The sequence below is a fragment of the Eretmochelys imbricata genome, chromosome 1, assembly GCF_965152235.1.
Source record: "Eretmochelys imbricata isolate rEreImb1 chromosome 1, rEreImb1.hap1, whole genome shotgun sequence".
NCBI classification, from domain to species: domain Eukaryota; kingdom Metazoa; phylum Chordata; order Testudines; family Cheloniidae; genus Eretmochelys; species Eretmochelys imbricata.
The window spans coordinates 128,115,799-128,135,022 of record NC_135572.1 but is presented as its reverse complement, the minus strand read 5'-3'; the positions used below and the strand labels follow the sequence as shown (position 1 = coordinate 128,135,022).

Below are 19,224 nucleotides of genomic sequence, written 5' to 3'. Positions count from 1 at the left end.
GTGTGGGAAATAAAATATGTCTACACTGGTTAACTCTGGTATAACTGCATATTAAATTGATGTGTGATGTGTGATATTTACTGAGAAAGAAATACACACAGATAGCCTTTAGTGTTTTATCATACTTTTGTGGCAGGGCTATAACACTTAAGGAATTTGAGGGAAACTATAAATGTACTATTGCCTCATTCTTACAATTAGGCCATTACTATTACATTTGCATTCACTTCCACTGCCCATATTTTAGTGTCATCCTTGACTCAGAGACATTCTTCCACTACAGTCCTTCTATGTGCAACTCTAGATTTAATCACTTCTGTAATGTACCTCACTGCTTTAAGTCTACCTCTGCAGAAATCCCTGCTCATACCTTTCTCTCCTCTTCTTTTGACTATTCTCTGCCATCCCCGAGTCCTAGCTCTTCGGATTTCAGCATACAGGCTGATACTTTGGCATCTACAAAGAACTAAATGCTTCACCCAGTCCCCAAATAACTCCACTGGGTTCCCATTAATTTGAAGATCTACATTGAAATAAGCCTCCTTGTTTATAAAAAAATCCTCTATGGGTTTCACTCAAGCCTATCTCATGGACCTTGGGTTTGATTTATTCCAAAATGTAAGCCAGATGAGGCGGATATAAACCGTGGTGTAACACTCCCATTGACAGCAAATATGACGGGATGTGGGAGGAAACGTGTGGTGCAGAGGCCTGGTGATACTGGCCAAGGGATGCACTGGTCCAATTAATCTCCTGAGTAGCCTCTGCTGACAGGGCTCCTGGGGAATCCTTAGTAGAAGTTAAGGTTGGTTTTCCTTAGAAGGAGCCCTCAGGGAAGGTGGCAGTATTTCCACTGCCAACCCTTCTCTGGGGAGAATCTCTCCAGGCTGGAGTGATCGTCACCAATGCTTCTCCCTTGCAGTTCCATTTGGAACAGCTTTCCTGTCACGCCACTGTATTGACTCTGCATCTCATTCTAACTTTCAAATAAAATATCTCCTTTTCTCCCTTGCCTATAACTTTTTAATTTTCCTCTGCTGCTATTTATCATTTAAATTTGTGGTTATATTATAACATGCTGTAAAATAGCTTGAGAGGCAGTTTTTATGAAAGATGTTGTACAAAATATAGCCATGCAGTATAGTTTTATGAGAGAGCTCTTCAGATTCTTCCAATACAATAACCTTTTCAGCTCTATTAATATCGTCATGACATATGACCCTTGTTCTGAACAAGGAGACAGCTTGGTTGCTGATCAAAGGGTGTGTAAAAACAGAAGCAGATAAGAATCCCACAATATATAAACAACATAAAAAACATAGCCACTCAATAGCATGAAACTAGCACCACTGTTAAAAAGTTAAGGCAGCAAAGTGTCTGAAAAAGAATAAAGCCACAAAAACACTTTGGGCAGACAAAGATTTGCAGAGGACTTCAGCACAAGCTGTCCTTTATGGGGAAACCTACTGGTTTAGCAAAGTTAAAGTTAATACTAAAACTAGTTTTAAAAAAAATCCTTTTTCGTCTTCTTCCTGAAAAATTGCCTTAAAAAACCAATCTCCCTCCCCACAAGAAACCTGAAAATGGAAACATTTTGGTTTATTCCTCCTCCCTGAACTTTTCCTCCCTTAGTTCTTTATCTTTTCCCACGGATCAGTGGGGGCGGAGGGGGGAGAAAGGGGAAAGAAAGCCAAACAAAAAATGTTCAAAATCAAAACATTTTGAATAAATGAAAAACTGTTCATTTCTGAAACCCGCAGAAATAAAACTATTTCAAAAATTTTCACAAAGCCTCTATTTTTTTCCAGCAGCTCTAGTTAATAGGCAGGGAGGCCCAGGCAGTTCTGAGAACAGTATAGCAGCAAGCTCTCAACACTTATATGGAAAAAAGAGTAAATGTAAATGCATTTGATAAAAATCAGTCATAGACACATCATGTAACATATACAAACCCTGTAAATGAAGATGAACAAAGGCTCACTAGATGGAAGCAGGAAGCAGGATCAGGCAGAGCACTTATACCCCTATACTAGGTAGCACAGGAAAAGGGGATACAGGTTCTGCAAAGGGGATGCATGGGGTGGATGAGCAGTGAGTATAGCCTTGGTTCTGCCCTCTGCATGTATTGGTGGTATATGAACAGTGCTGCTTCAGGGCACTTACACTGCAACAGGACACAGTTTACTTCTTCCTGGAGCAGCAGGGGACTCTGAGGGCGATTGTGATTTCACTTGGCACAATCTCCCTCTTGAGCTGCAAAGCCAAGATTGAAATCCTAACTGACTGCAATAGGAAACCAGTGAAATCCTGATCCCTTCCTAAGGTATGCTATTAATTTTCAGTGGTCTGCACCGTGGGCTGAATCATGCACCCTCTGAAATCAAAGGCAAAACTTTCCTTGACTTCAAAGTGACCAGGATTGGACCCTATACTTATAATGGAGAGTGGCAGCTGCAGAGAGCTAGTTGTGGCTCTATGACCATCAACTGCAAGGCCCAGCGGAAAGAAGTTAGAGCATTAGGGAGATTAATTGACTTTATGCCATCTTTGGCTGAGGTGTCATGGAGCTCTGCTTCTCCACATCTCCTCCTGCTCCTCTTGCACCCTAGTGTGTTCTTTCTTCCTCCTTATTCCAGGGGCAGGAGACTTCTGAGACTCCCCCATACACAAGTGGAATTCTCTGCTAAGAATCTCCAGGCATGTGTAAAATAGCCCAGTAATCTCTAAAACAGACAAATTATTTCAGAATTTTCTAGCTTTCATGGTGAGGCATATATTTTAAATGCACGTCAGTATATTAAAACAGTCTCCAGGTAATGACAATATTTTAAAGCATTATAAAATGGATATGTTTACAATATTTTAGATATATTTTAATAGGCCATTTGAATGAGTGTATAATAAAATGTACCTAACATGAAAAAAAGAAAGAACCACTGAAACAACAGAAGTTAAAAGCAAACAACAGAATCTTGTCCCTAATATGAAGCTCAACAGAATAAGTACATCTTTTCTAAAGACATCTGTACAGATTTTAAAATGTGTGTAAAAGATTCAATAGGTTTGAATCAGGCCTTACAAAAGTATCTTTTAATGATCAGCTTATATCATTATCAATTAATGGAGAGAAGGGGGAAAAACAGTGAATCTAGGCTTTTTTATGAAGTCTCTGCAATCACCAAAATGCCATGGTGCCTTGAAGAACTAAATGCATGGATGAAGGAAGGTGATGATGGTAGGAAGAGTTAAACATATTGGGAAACTTGCCAGAACACTGGCATCACCCTTGACTGAAGGTATCTAATGATTATTATGGCGCTCAGGATGAATCGTCAGTGCAACTAGAAATACCATTCTCAATCTTTTGCTGACTGTACGCTTCCTTTCCTCTGAGATAAAGACCTTCCTTCGGTGATCCATGAACCTTCATTCTTCCTGGGGTTGAAGGTAATTGCAATGAGAAAATGACAACTGTATGCAATTGTCTGTCTCCTGAGATAATGTGGACCCCAGTTCTATCACCTACCTATGAATTCAATGTTTTGGTTCTAAGCTGGAGAGTAACAACAGCGGATCATCAGTTTAACCAAGTGGAGTATCAGGCCTAGGCATTTTAAATGCACTGCTGCAAGTGTCCCATAACAGAACTGGGAATAAGTGATTTATTTCAGCTGTCCAAAGTAATGATCCATTGACGCACAACAAAGACAAATACTGAAAACATGATCATCACAGAGCCCCGAGAATGGGGATTAAATATAGCAGGATTGTTTTATAGCCAGGTATTTTTTTTAAAATCAGTCAGCTATTGGTCTGTTTATATGTTGCTGAAACTGTCTACGTTAATATCTTGATTTACTGAGTATGGATTCTTTAAGTTTTTTGTTTATATATATCTCTTGTTGTATGGTATGCTAAAACTATTCCAGAGCAGTGTAAAGGGGACTAAGTGTAAAAGAGAATCTAGCCCTGAGTGTTTAATATTTATGTTAGTTAATTCATGTTAATTATTCCTTGCTATAACACAAGTTCTTTTTATAATGTAGACAAGCCCTTATTCACAATGATTAGTACCTGACTTCTGGACCGAAACAGCAATTAATAAAACTACTTTTGAAGTAAAGTACTACTCATTGGGAGTAAAATTGGTAGAATCTAGCCCTTAGAGAGAGAAGGACTTGGTCTTTCTTCAGCGGAGGATTAAAAAAGAAATTTTTTTTTTTTTTTTTGCTAATCAGACCAAAAATCATTACAAAATTAAACCTGGTCAGAAAATTTGTAGGAAAAAATTAACAAGAACATTAGTTAAAATTTCCTTTAATATTTTGTCAACATTTTCTGACCCATTAACAAAATGCAAAACAAATTAGCAAAAACATCATAATAATTCAATTCACATTTAAGTCCCTCAATGGCACAACTGCCATCTGCAAGACAGAATCTGACCAATTAATGTAGGGTGTGCACTTGGACATGGTCTAGAGATTAAGCAGTTTGCTCGTTGGGGAATTCTGTGCCAAAATCACTCCAGTTTCAATTATTTTGGTAATTTATTTCAAAATACCTGTCAGCAAGTATGTCTGTAACAATACTGACAACAAAAAAGATACAGAAAATATTTTTTGACAAATAGATTAAGGAATCTAGGCAAACTAATACAGAATGTTGAGTAATTCATTTAACCAAAATACATATACTATTTCCCGCACCGCTCAGAGCAGTGCAAAGGCTTGGGGGAGTCAGGGGTAATGGAGGAGCTAAGGGAGCGGGAAGTAATTGCTGGGAAGTGAATCTGGAGGTTTCTTGGGTGTGGGTGGGAGAAGTATGGAACAGGTTTTTTGAGGAGGGATTGTTAGTAAGTTGGAGAACCTTTCCCATGCAGACCTTGGCTGACCCCTAGCCTGTCCCATTCAGTCAGGCACATATGCATATATGGCCCTGCACCCCCACTCCTCCCAGTCCCCATGTGGCCCTGCACCCCACACCTATTCAGCCCCTCACTCAATGTTGTCACCCCACTAGCTCCTGTGACCCACCCCGAGGAGCCCCATGTGCCCTGCTCTGTCTGTCCCCCCTCCCATCTCATACCTCCTACCTGGCCCCATAGGCAGGGCGCTGTGAGGAAGGCTGCCCCTGCCCCTTCCCTCTCCAGAGCTGGCTGCTCTACCTTCTCTTCTGGTGCCACATTAGCCCCTGGTGGGTGAAAGGTGTAATTGCAGCTTCCTTTCACCTCTCCATCAGAATCAATTATTGTGCAGGGGGGAAAAGTCTATGGGGGATATTAATTCAGCACTTGCGCTGTAGCGCAGAATTCCCCCAAGAGTAGCAGTTATGTTTATATGGTGGGTTTTATATTACTCAAACCACTATGTCAGTGACTTGCTGATGATCATAGCCAAGCAGTGGCAGAGTGGGGAGGAGAATCTACAAATCCTGATTCCGAATCTCTCCTTCTTAAAAGCAAAAAGGAACTTGAACTTGGTCTTTTAATTTAATAATTTGGAATGTACTCATTTTTAAACTAAGAGATCACCTCACTTTTTTAGGCACCTATTCAGAAAAAGCACTTCAAATGCTTAATTTTGAGCACATAAGTAATCTCATCCTTATTCAGCAAAGCATTAAGCCATTGATTTCACTTGGACTTAAGTACTTGTTAAAATTTAAGCATGTGCCTAGATACTTTGTTGAATAAGGCTGAGATAACTCACATGATTAAAGTTAAGCTCATGCCTGAGTGCTTTGCTGAACTGGGGCCTTTAAACAGGAGCCAAAAATATTGATGGCTATAACATGTATTGCACTTACTGGAAGAAATATAGATCTTTAGTATTGCAAGAACTGTGAAAAATATAAAAGCTTGTATCATACTTAAGAACACAAAAATGAATTCTAAAAGATCTAAAAAAATTTCTTGACTTCCTCCAAATCAAAAGAATTTCAAGAAAAATATTTTAAAGATTTTTCCATCTTTCTTGTCTGATGTTCCCATCATTAAATTAAGTGACGCTGAAAAATGAAAAGAGAAAACAGACCAGCTTGGAATGTTACAATGTTAAGTATGTAATTACAGATTTACACTTATGGTTAATCTAATTGATACCAGAGAACAGACTAAGCAAAGAATAAATTTTTTCAGGGCATCAGAAGTCAGTGGCAAATAATTAAAATGTGATTATCATTTTTATATTCAATTGACAGATTTTTTTTCTTTTTGCTGCCCCCCTACTTTTTTATTTTAAGATGTAGTTATGATAGATTTAACTATTGTTGTTTTCATAAAATAAAAATAAATAAGAATACTTAGCACTTTCATAGCCCTTTCAAGATTTCAGAGCACTTTTGAGAAGTGGGGTACCATCCCCCTTTTACAGAAGAGATTTGCCCAAGGTTACACAGTGAGTAAATCAATGACATAGTCCAGGAATACTTGGCTGATTCCCAGTCCAGTCCACATTCCACTAGATTGCATTGTCTTCTATGATAAGGAGGGTTACTTTAAAGACACTGACAGATATGGCAATATCTTTTAACAACCTTCCTGAATGAAGTGTAAGTAGCCTTGGAGTTCATTGTATTAAAAACAGAAAGTTTATGTATTATTGTGGAATTGTATGTAACTAGATGGGAGATGTGGCCAACATAAACCCTGGGAAGTGTTACGAGCTTCAGAGGACTATTTCAAACAATGTGCCAGACAAGGCAAGAAGGAACCTTTGGGACAAACAAAGCTGAGTTGGCTTCCTAGGAAATACTTGGGAGGATGTGAATGTAAATTCCCAACTCTGGACCCAGCCTTTTGAAGCTACACCCGGAGGACAAACCCACTGTCTGCTGATTACCTGAAGATCAAAGTCCCTAGCTGCAAAAAAGAGGATTCACAGATTCAATGGCATGCTTGTTCTGAGCTAACAGCTGTTATGAACTTGTAGCCAAAGAAAAACCCCTTTGTTGGGTCTGAAGGACTGATCACCTGCCAGAATCCTTGTTGGAGTTGGGAGTGATTTGGGGTAAGCTTATTCACAGGCATGGAGGTTCTCTTATTGTTTGTAATGTTTCCTCTGTAATGCTTTCACTTTAGAAATAAACATGTTTGCTTCAAAAGGGCTGTGCAGTAATATAGCTGTGGGCAATTACACTATTTATGCCCTCTGAGGAGAAAGCCAAGCACAGATGCAGGCATGCTTAGGCAATAAAGGCAGGCAACTGTGCAGTCAGGAGGGAGCGAGATGTGGGTCTCTGCCTTAGAGAGGTGACAGCTGAGGAGCCAGGAGCCTAGGGTGGGTGCCCTTGGTCGAAAATGGAGGGGGAATACAAGTACAGGTGCAGATGCCCTGAATTGTGAAAGACACCGTCACACAATCCTTACTTTTGGGTTTAAAGCTTGCAGGCTAAGTCTGGCCCAAAACTCCCAAAGCTGCAGTCTCTGCACATCAGCAGGTGGAACATTCCAGTCCTGCCATGTGAGTGGTACATCCTCTGGTGCCCTTGACAGTCAGTTTGTCACTTGATGGTTACGGAGATCCCTCTGGCTGTTTCTAGTATGACCATAGCTAGCCAGATCTGGGAGATGTTTTCTTCTTTATTCATCCTGAATTTTCCCTTTAAGGCAAAAAGGGTTTCTTGACTCTAGACTCTGGTTAGTGATATCCCCTACTCTGGAGAATGGGATTTGATAGTGCAAGCCTGCACTTTGAAGAAGGTGCATGAGGATTTATCCTCAGGAGACCTTGTTTATGCCTCACAGTCATTGGAAGGAAAAAGCTTGGCTTGGGTCCAATTCTTTCTATATGTCTGCTGCTTTTTTGGGGGTGGGGGGGGTGGAGGGGTAGGAATTTGTCAGTTGCTACCTACTGCAGTGTAGATTGTTCTTTGTTTTACTTGGGGGCATCTCTGTAGCTGATGTCTCTCAAAGAGGGAGAGCCCTGTGATGATGATATCTTTAAAGAAGGGAAAATCACTTACCTTGTAATTCTGGTTCTTTGAAGATCTGATCTCACAGGATTCTCATTTACCCACCCACCCCTTTCCACTCAATTTGCTGTTTCATTCCTGAGGCTCTGTGTGTATATATATTTTGGTATGTCTGCAAAAATGTGTTTGTTTTATACCATAGCTCCAGAGCAAGGGAGTTATTTTACCATTAGCTAATACTTTAGCCTTTTGCTTAAAAATCCTCCTGAAAAAGCAACCACCAAAACCCCTGGGTGTTGAAGGCACTGGAAGTTTATGGCACTTATGTGGCAGGTTTAGAATGTTCCCCTTGTTGGAGTAGGTGAAGGAGGTGAGGATAAATGGGAGAGGCACAGCCTTTCAAAGCTCTTTATCTTTGGGAATTGAAGCCAGTCTTGTGCTGGAGGTTTGAGAGCCATGCGTGTGAATCCTGTGACATGATCCATCAAAGAAGAGAATAACAAGGTGTAACTATTTTTCCTAACTCCTGAATGGCACGGTTGCATTTCACTGAGTCTACTGCTATATTTTAAAAGTTAAAAAAAATGAACTAGTAAATAAGTGTTATTCTTCATGTTTTAAATTACTGAGATGTTTTCTTCTGCTTATGAACTTTGTTGCTTTCAAAAATATAAACACAATTTTAAATCCAGCAGTACTAGTCTTACTACTAAGTTAATAACCATACTGTATCCTAAATGGAAAAAAATGGGGATTGTGACAGGATGTCAAGTTCTGGGACACTACAGGGAGATACAATACTTTCCTGCTGACTCAGCCAAGCAGCAAGACCAAGTAGGTCTCATTAGCTTCAATACAGAAGGATACTAAGGTTTGCATTGCACTTTAAGGAACTAGGAGCTGAGACAGTAGTTCATGCAGAGAAATAAATAAGTGAAACCCCTTATAAACAGCCTGCTCAAAATTAGGTTTTTGTTGTTGTTAAAATAAAGAAAAATCTCAGAAAGTGGTTGAGAGTTTTTGACACAAGTTTAGTGTGTTTGTATTATGTAAAGACCAAGGGAGGGAGACAGTATGTTCCCAGGGCTTGAAACTACAACCTATTATTCAAGTAGTCCTTTCTCATATGAGAAGTCCCAGTTTTACAGAATAGAATAGAGGTCACAGGCACTGTGCTTGGCTTTCATTTCATCTCCATTATTCACCTGCACAGAGCCTGACTATTTGGGCTTGGAAAGTAGACGTGGATATCACCCCTGAAGGTTACAGGAGAGTCCTGGTCCAGCATGGCTGAATTCAAAGGGAGTTTTGCCACTGACACTATTTTCTTTCATTGTTTTTCCCACCTGTTCTACAGCTTCTGTGTATTGCGGAGAGAAAATTGTATCTCCATAGATAGACTGCAAATTTTTTTCACCAAAATATGCAGATTTGGGTCAACTCAAATATTTTAATAAATTTGTGTCAATTATGATGAATTGTTTTGGTCAAAACAAAAAAGATCTGAAATGTCAAAAAGTACCATCTCACCTTTATCAAAACAAAACATTGAGATTTCAGACTAAATTCACAAGGAGACCATTCAAACATACAAGAAGGAAGGAGTAGTGGCCCCCTTACACATAACAGCCCAGTAGTTAGGGAACTCATCTGGGGTGTAGGAGATCTGAACTTGAATCCCCGCTAAGGGGTTCAGTAAGTGCCCTAACCACCAGGCTATTGGTTATAGTGGGTGGGGCTCTCTCAATCTCTCCTGTTGCAGCTGTTCCCTTTGTTTGGTTTCCTTCTTCAGAAGATAAATTTTCATAGCAAAAAAATATCAGACCATTGCTAAACAATAGCATTTATTTTTTATACAGTAACTGAAGTGTACTAAACACTTTTCAGAGAGTAAGAGGACCTGGACCTGATTCTCAGCTGCCTGGTGTAGTCATTTCTCCAGATCATGCTGGTAACATTTTACAAACTCTTTGCACAGAAGTAAACGACTACACAAAGTGCAAGACAGTGGAGAATCAGGCGCACATTCTAGGTCCCTATTAGAACGCAAACTAATCATACAATATGCAAACATGTATTTGATGGAAAGAATACAAAAGCAAGGTGACTGGGCAGTAAAGTTTAGTAATACTATTATTCCCATGACTTTATTTTTATTTAATAAAATTGTTTATTATTTCTTCTCTTAGGTGACCACACCCTGATCTCTTCCTGGTATCTGGTTTCACCCTATTATTTTTCATTCTTTTAAAAATACTTTTCATTCATTAAAGCTCATCAACACAAGGAAACTGACTGGAATAGCTATTCTGCAATAGTTCTCCCAGTGGCTATTCTTATTTCAGAATAAGTGTACACTGAGGAGTTATTACAGAATAGCTATTGTGCTTTAAATTTGTAGCCTACTTTATTCTGGAACAACTTCCCCATGTAGAAAATTCAGAGACTGGGTAATTTTTTTTCAAGAGTGCTTATGTGATTTAGGAGTCTAAATCTCATTTTCAAAAGTGACTTAGGCACTTAGGAGCCATTAGACTTCCAATGATTTTTAGGGTATGTCTACATGTTGGGGGTAATGTGCACAATGGCTGACTGATTTCTAAACTGCATTTATGAGTTGTACATTCATTAGTCCATGTAGACCTTGCTGGTATGTACAAAGAGTTCCCTAGTGTGCTATAACTAAGGTGACCAGATAGAAAATGTGAAAAATCAGGACAGGGTGGAGGGGAATAGGCACCTATATAAGTAAAAGCCCTCACTATTGGGACTGCCTGTATAAAATCAGGACATCTGGTCAGCCTAGCTTTAACATAGTGGTGTTTCAAACAGTATTACATTAATGAGTGTTAGGGAGCTATTAATTCACACCAGCAAGGTCTACATGGACCAATCAATCAATGTGCAACACATTAGTGCAGTTTAGAAATCAGACACCTGTCATGCACATTATCCCCCAATATGCAGACATGCCCGGAGGTTCCTAAGCCACGTAAGTACTTTTGAAAATTTTACACATCATCATGTTTTAATACTAGGTTGATGATGGATGACTTAGAAATGTATAGATCAATTTGCATAATCTAAATGGCTGTTCACCATAGTAACTATCATATTTCCATAGCACATGGGTACTCTCTGGCAGGCGGGTGGAACATATTCTTCCACTTCTATGTCAGGTGGATTTCTTAGAAGAAAAAGAGTTTGTTTACCTCACATAACTTGCCCAGTCACATGTTTTCTTAAAAAAAACATAAAAATAATGTAAGTGGTATTTATTAATTATTGTAGTGCCTAGGAATTCCAACTGAGCGTAGGGCCACATTGTCAGGCACTGTGACAAAAGGTGAAGCTACGGCATTGTTTATTAGTTTTATGTTTTTTGTAAGGATACTCATACCTAGGCAAGTTGTGTGAGTAAAACAAACTCTTTTCCTTGTAAGAAATCCATATGTCACAGGAGTGGACAGTGGAAGACTTTGTTCTCCCCACCTGCCAAAGAGACCATCCACCAAAACAATGGAGCAATAATCTTCTGTACCATTGCACCTGAGGAGTAGCCTGGACTCTCCTAGATCAGGTTAAAACTGGATTGGAGATAGGAGGTACTTACCTAACAGGAAGTCTCCTGAGACAAAGGAGGATTAGAAAATAGGTTAACGATTTATCATCTGAAGAGTCACTGAACCAGCAAGAAGTTTGGCTCGCTGAAGAGAGAGACAGACAGAGAGACACACACAAGAGAGGCAAGTTAGGGGAACAGCATGAATAAGCTGGGACCAGATGGGTCACAGAGGGAGCTTTACTTGGAATGTCAGTTTACTGTATTCATCTGTGTGTGGAACTGAAACTGAAAATAGCCTACTACTAGGTAGCATTTAGGAAATGTAAAACCTGACATGTGTTGAAGGAATTGTTTACTTCTCCTTAATCTATTTTTCTCTATACTTTAAAAACAAACAAACAAACAACAAAAATGCTTGTTTTGCTAAGAAATTTGTTAGGTGAATCTTTCCAGCCACATAAGTCTTCTGTCTCCAAGGAGAGATAAAAATGTTACTTGTAGGGACCTGCAAGGTAAAAGTGAAAACATATGACATCTATCCTTGCTAGAAGAGCCATGATTATGGGACACACTCCAGGGAAGGGTAAGCTGCAAAAAGTGAAAGCAAGCAGTTTACAGGGGGCAGCTGAAAGACCACAATGGAGCAAGTTCTGGCCAAAAGGTGACATTAAAGGACATAATATGGTGACAGATCCTGCCCTGAAGAGTAAGGCCCTGTCTACAGGGGCAAGTTTATGCGCAGTAAAGCAGCTTTGAGCGCTGTAACTCCCAAGGTGTACACACTGCCAAGCCACTTAGTGCGCAGAAACTGCGCGGATGCAGCGTTCTAAAAAAACCCACCCTGACGAGAGGCGTAGAGCTTTCTGCGCTGGGGCTAAAGCACTATGGTGCCAGTGTAGACACTGTGGTGATTACAGCGCTGTGATTGGCCTCCGGGAGATGTCTCACAATGCCTGTTCTCACCTCTCTGGCCTTCGGTTTGAATCTACTGCCCTGCCCTCAGGTGACCAACCATCAGCCCCTCCCCGTATATTCCTTTGAAAATTTGAAAGTCCCCTTCATGTTTGTTCGGTGATGCATGCAGTGGTCTCAGTGCATCTTTCCAGTGGCCATGCCTGCTCCACGCACCAGGCGATCCCCAGCTTAGAGCAATGCCGAGCTGCTGGACCTCATTGGCATTTGGGGAGAGGAGGCAGTGCATTCACAGCTGTGCTCCAGCCATCGGAATTATGACACCTATGGACAGATTTCTAGATGCACGATAGAAAGGGGCCATGACTGGGACACACTGTAGTGCAGGGTCAAAGTGAAGGAGCTGCAGAATGCCTACCACAAGGCATGGGAGGCAAACCACCTCTCTGGTGCTGCACCCATGAGCTGCCAGTTCTACAAAGAGCTGGAGGTGATACTCAGTGGTGACCCCACCTCCACTGCATAAGCCCCTGTGGATGCTTTGTTGGCTCATGTGCCAGTCAAGAGCCAGGAGGAGGCAATCTTGGATGAAGACGGGGTGGGGGAACCAGAGGCAGAGGATGACTTGGAGGCCAGAGAGACATGCAGTCAGGAGTTCTTTTCTACCCCGGAGGAGCCTAGCCAGTCACAAAGCAGTCGGATCTTGGTGAAGCGCAAACAGGAGAGGAGGCCCCCTGGATCTGATTTTGGGAATTGCTGAAGCCAGTGGTTGGGGGCAGGAGGGTTGCAGAAAGCAGGCGTGTCTCCCACCACATGCCTAGCTTGAGCGGCGGAACAGGCTGTTGATACATTCCCTCAGTTCTTGGGAATCTCCCTCAGAGATCTCCAGGAAACTTTCGTGGAGATACTGGACAATCCGCTGCCGCAGGTTCCTTAGCAGAGCTGCTTTGTTTCTTGCCACATTACCGGTAACTTTCCCGTGCCACTGTGCTGTCACGGGGGCGGGGCAGAGGAAAACCATTGCTGCATGCAGGCTAGCTGCATAGGGGCCAGGGTGGACGCCGCAGGCTTGGAGAAGACCCTCCCTTGATTCCCTGCTCACCCTCAGCAGTGAGATATCTTCCATAATGATCACCTCCTGTGGAAAGTGTGGGGACAGGAATGATTATCAGGCCCACCCTACAGTGCTAGCTCTCCCCAAGAGCCACATGCCCAGTGTACAGCAGGGTCCAGGAACATTGATTTACCCTGCCCCCGTAGCTACTCACCATTTTGGGGGTCTTGTGGCTTATGTGTGCTTGCCTGGAGTCAGCCAGTTAGTGACAGATGTGTGAGTACTGGATGTGTTTTAAAGCCATTTGAGGAGTCAACTAATTAATATTAAGAATCTTAAACTCAAATCAAATGTTATTTCTCTTTGTTTACCAAGACTCACTTATTTCTCCTTTTCAGGAGTACAGTCCAGTGTTTAAAAGGAGAAACTCTTAATATCTTAAATTACAATGGCATTTCAATATTCCATTAAAACCACTTCAAGAAAAAAATACATCTAATCCCTTGGCAGTGGTTTTGCAAACTGCATCTCAGAAGTCTGGGTGATGTCATCACTTCATAGAAACAACACTGGGCTGGGTGGTTGCTTCATCTTGATGCTGTGTTGTCACCTTCTTTATTTAGTTGCCTTGTTGCTATTTTGCTTGCCTGTAGAGATGAGATGAACAGGCTAAGTTGAGAAGCGTGTACTCAGATGAAAGTGCTGTTCTATTGGTCTCTCAATTCAGAGTTTTATATTGCTCTCTTTCTCTAGTCTCACTGAGGGTGGAAGACTGGGCTCAAATATCAACTGCTGTTACCTTTTGATTACCTCATCACCTTCATGGAAAGGTCTTGATTGCATATTCATGAGCTGAAGATGGTGTCTGGTAATACATATGTAGCAGAGTTGTAAATGACTTTGTCTGTGGTGGGAATTTCTCAGGACATATTTAAAGTTAGATTTTTAACTCTTTTATTCAGTTCACTTTGAGATCCCTTTAGTTCTATTGGGTTTAATACGAGTTGAAATTCTTTTTTAAATGAGTCCAAACATGCCTATTTTCCATGTAAAAGTTTTTCAGCTTTCAAAATAATCTTTTTAAAACAAATTATTGTTTAAGAGAGTCTTTAAACTTAAATGGTCATCAAAGAAGATATTGTATCCCCTCCGCCCCCACTAATCCTTGTAGAAGTTCTTCTTATAGTAAGGAGTTGCTTAAGCATTGGCAGGTAGCTAATTAATTACAAATTAATATCAATATTTGTATAAGAAAGTGGCTTATTACATTAATAAGCAGCATCATGTCTATAAAAATAACAACATAAATTCAGCAAACCTGCAGAAAAGTTTGTAATAAACTAAAGTTACTTTTATTATAATTAGTAACCATTTTTGCGTCAATGTTGAGGTCTACCCCTACAAAAAGGCAATGGGCCTAATTCTTCACTGCCTTTGCCTTACACCTTGTGTAGTCACCTACATCCAATTCAAGTACTATTATATAGTAGTTAGTTTATACATACATTATAGTGTATTCGAGTGTGGATGAATTTGTTAATTTTTCATAATGCTTTAACACAACTGTAACAGGAAATGTTTGTACCTTTGATAGTACCCACTGCAGGCAAACATTTTAACCCTGTGCCATCCAGAGAGGAGAGGGCCCTTTCCAGTCCATGTCTGAGAACATTTATTGAAATACCTCCCCCCTCCCCCCACCTACGTAAAGCATGTCAGGGGTTAAATATGTCTGCCACTGAACACTATACAATCGTTTAACACCATATGCAAACTTGCGAAGCAAAGAAAGTGGGGATAGCAGTGCCTAGCAGGACTGATTGCTGTCCCAATGTGGCAGATATGACAGCGATCCTTCTTGGTGCCGTCTATGGGGGGCACTGCTACTGGGGTGACAGGGCCAGATTTGCCCCTCTCTAGCTCTTTTCCGCCTTGCCACGCTTTTACACGATGAGAACTTTTTCTCTTCCCAGACACTTCTCTGGGCTGGAGGCGGGGTGGAAGCCGGGGTGCGCGCGGGGCTGAGACGCCAACTCGCAGCCGAGGCGCCGCAGGGGGAGCCCCCCGAACCTGCCCAGTCCTGCCTGGTTTACCAGGTGGCGGGGGAGGTGAGAGGCTGAGCGGCGGCCTCAGGTGTCCCCGGGGGTGGGGCTCGCCGGCTGGGAGGAAGAGCCGCAGTTTGAAACGTGTGGGCGGGGCGGGCATCTGGATTTTGAAAGCACCAGCCCGCTGCTACTGCTGCCGCCCCCAGGTGGGGGAAGCGCAGCGAGGGCGCTTTGTGTCTCCCCCCCCCCAGGTGGGGCCAGGCGGGCGGGCTCTGTGCAGGGCGGCGGGGATGAGCCGAGACCACGCTCTGGTGCCGCGGGCGCCTCCCTCCCTCGCTCGCCGGGACTGTCTGTGCCGCAGCTGCAGGAAGCCCAACCTCGCCCCGCCTCCTCCCGCCCCGCGTGCGGCTCCGCGCTCGCCTCGCCCGCCCGGGCTGCCCATTGTCTACGCGGCGGCTCCGGGAGGCGGGAGAGGCGGCGCGGGGAGCAGGGCAGGGCGCGCAGCCGGGGCGGCTGCCGCTGCTGCTCGTGGTGCGGGGCAGGAAGGCGGCGGGGGCGCGATGCTGGGCAGCCCGGCAGCCGCTGAGAGGCTGAACCAGGAACTGGCCCGGCGGGGCAGCCGCCCCTGCTCCTGCTGCTGAAGGGGGAGCCGCCGCGCCGGCTCCGGAGACGCGAACTTCGCGCCCCCGACCCCATGGAGACGCTCAGCGCCGTGAAGGCCAAAGTGGGGCCGAAAAGCGCCGGCGGCTGCGAGGCGGCGGGGGCGGGCGAGCCCCAGCCCGCCCCTTCCTCCAGCCCCGCGGGCTTCGGCTCCCCGGCGCCGCCCGAGCCCCACGCCGGCAAGCTGGAGGATTTGGAGACCCTGGCGACTGTGGGTGAGTGGGGGCGGGGGGACCTGGGGCGCAGCCACTGCGCCCTCGGGGCGAACAAAGGAGCCGCCTCCCTCTGCCCCGTCCTCTGCCCGGGTACCCGCCAGCTAGCCCGGGCTGCGGGCGCTGGGCTCCGGCCATGCCGCTTGGCGCGCCCCGGGCACCAGCTGTTGGCTCCGCAGCCGCCAGGGGCACCGCTTTGCCCTTTTCCAAAGCCAGAGCTCTGGCCCGCTTCTTTCCTGTGCCCTCCCCTCCGCCCAGTCCCATCTCCCTGGCTGGTCCCCAGGGGGCATCTTCCGTGCCGGCTCCAGCCTTGCCCGGCTCCTCTCCCGTGGCTTTCTGAAGACTTCAGTGCCTGCTGGGTATTTCCTGAGCGTTGGAGGGGCCGTGTCTGAGGCAGCAGAGTTGAGCTCTGTAAATGTCGGTGTAATGGCTGGCAGGTGCCACCCACTGAAAAACCTACTGACACTGGGAAATTGTGATATTTTATGTGCCTATAACAAGTATTTTGCTCGGCGTCTATCTTAAGCATAGAGTTAAGCCTTTTTTTTTGTTTGTTTGTTTTGTTTTTTGACAAGACCACAAGCTTTTCATCTCAGAACAGTATATTGCTTTGAACTTCAGCCACCTTTTGAAAGCGGTTTTCACTAGACCCATTTTTTTGAATGAAAGTTATAGTTAGCATGAATTAATACATTACTGTGGATGTTCTTTTTTCAGTTTGTCATAGCCTTAAGATTGCAGCATTCCTACTCCACTACACACACTCCAGCTGAGCTCAGTAGGCATCACAGTAGTGTGGATACAAACTATGTTCAGACTGAAAAGGGTTTTGGGCATGGTTTAAAAACAGAAGTGAGATGAGCTGGATATTGCTGTCTGCATAATCATGTGTGAGTCACAATGGAACCAGTCAACAACGTGATTTTGGGCCTGTGTGTGGGGATGGGACAATCAGTGTTCAATGGCACACTGTACATTCTTTTTGTAATACTGTTTTATATGGTTTAGCCTTAGCCCATTCACCAAAATCATCCGATGAAGTGAGCTGTAGCTCACGAAAGCTTATGCTCTAATAAATTCGTTAAACAAGTACTCCTTTTCTTTTTATGGATACTGACGAACACAGCTGCTACTCTGAAACATGTTAAAATACAAATTCATAGTTTTAAATGCAGTTTGTGGGACACTGTGGCGGGCAGGCTGACTGACCCAGTTAAATATATTTCACAACCTAAATCCACACTGCCCTCTTGGTAACTAGTGCAAAAAAGCTTTGTGCTGAATGGAATTGTGGAAGAAGGTAAAGTAGCATCTTTTGATTTCTAGCACACCTTATCTAGATCTCCATTTTTATGAGAACTGCCATTCCAGTGTGTGTTAAATAGTAGCATTTATTTCAACATTTGACACTCTGTATACATCTACAGTAATTTGAATGGTATTTGCATCTAGTCTAATATCAATACTCCGAGAGTGTGTGCATGTGTAAATCTGTATGTTCTTGTACTAGGTTCAAATGGTTGTGTATGCAGCCATACCAAACCTTTATTTATACTTGCCAACAGAATGCCAAAAAGTCTGATTTCTTGGATGGACTTACTTTCTAGCAAATGCTGCGAACCCCCTCATCTGTATAGAAATAAATAGTGTTCAGCCAAAACTCACTTGAGGTTTAAAACTATTCTTAATCAACATTGTGGTTTAAACATGGTTCTTTAAAAATGGTTGTAGAATGGCTTAAGACTTAAGTTGATATGAACCACGTTAGCCAATCCTAAGATGTATTGCTTTCTTTAATATTTAAAAGATGAAGTGTGAACAAGTCTTATTAATAGAGATATATTTGCATACAACACCCTGCTGCACTCCCTTGGAAGTGATTAATCTCATTTGTGACATCACAACTAGTGCTGTGGAAACAGTTGTCATCACAGAGGATTATGCCCCCAAGTGGGGCACAAACTGCAGGAAAAGGCTAACTCTTAAGACACAAAGATATAATTGTCATGCAAATATCCCTAGAAATAACAAGGAAAGCAAAAGATGGCACAAGAATTATTTCTAAACATATCTTTTCAGAGACTTTTATAAGGTGATTCTGAACGCTTAAGAAAATGGAAAGTTGGGATTCTGAAAAGAATGCTGATGGAATGGAGGTGTGAGGGGAGGGGGTTGCCTTTAAAAGTTTCTATTTGCTCTCTGATAGCAGAAGGCACAGTGCTCAGGAAGGGGGTGGGGTGGGGAGAAGAGTGTAGGAGCAGCAGCCTACTGTTTAGCAATGCACTGACAATGCACTTCTATCTTTTTCCTGTTGCCCTCCTTTTGCTGTTACTTGGGTATTCATAGCCAGTTTGCCAACTCTCATCTGTGGCCAGATCTATGCTATAAATTTACATCACTGTAATATGTTGCTCAGAGGTGTGAAAAATCCACACTCCTGAGTGACAGTTATAGTGACTTAACCCCTGGTGTAGACTGTACTATGTTGACAGGAGAACTTCTGCGGTCAGCATAGCTACAATGCCTCTTGTGGAGGTGGATTAACTACACTGATGGAAGAAACTCTGCTGTTGGCATAGTAACATCTTCACTGAAGTGCTACAGCAGAAACAACAAAACTTGAGAGGAAGGCGAGAAGATTGTACAAATCTGGTGTAAAGACCCCTAGGGCCTTGTTTAAAAATGGAAGTTGAGGTGATTTGACTTAAATCGGTTTTAAAACTGATTTTGTTAAACATGGGTGTTTAGTTTAAACCTGTTCCTTACATTGTTAAAGTAATATAATCCAGGTTCATATTGTTTTGTGTATTCTACAGTCTTTTACACTGCTTTAACTAGATAGATTTTTAAGTCCTACCTCTT

At 42.8% G+C, this 19,224-nt stretch overlaps 1 protein-coding gene across 1 annotated transcript in view; it reads left to right on the top strand.

Moving 5' to 3' along the window:
* The first annotated feature begins 15,952 nt into the window (after positions 1-15,952).
* PRKX (protein kinase cAMP-dependent X-linked catalytic subunit) overlaps positions 15,953-19,224 on the top strand; it is a 129,431-nt gene continuing 126,159 nt past the window's right edge. The window contains exon 1 of the mRNA XM_077815361.1: positions 15,953-16,365. Within this exon, the coding sequence (XP_077671487.1) occupies positions 16,185-16,365 (181 nt within the window). The 5' untranslated portion in view covers positions 15,953-16,184. The remainder of the gene's footprint in view (positions 16,366-19,224) is intronic.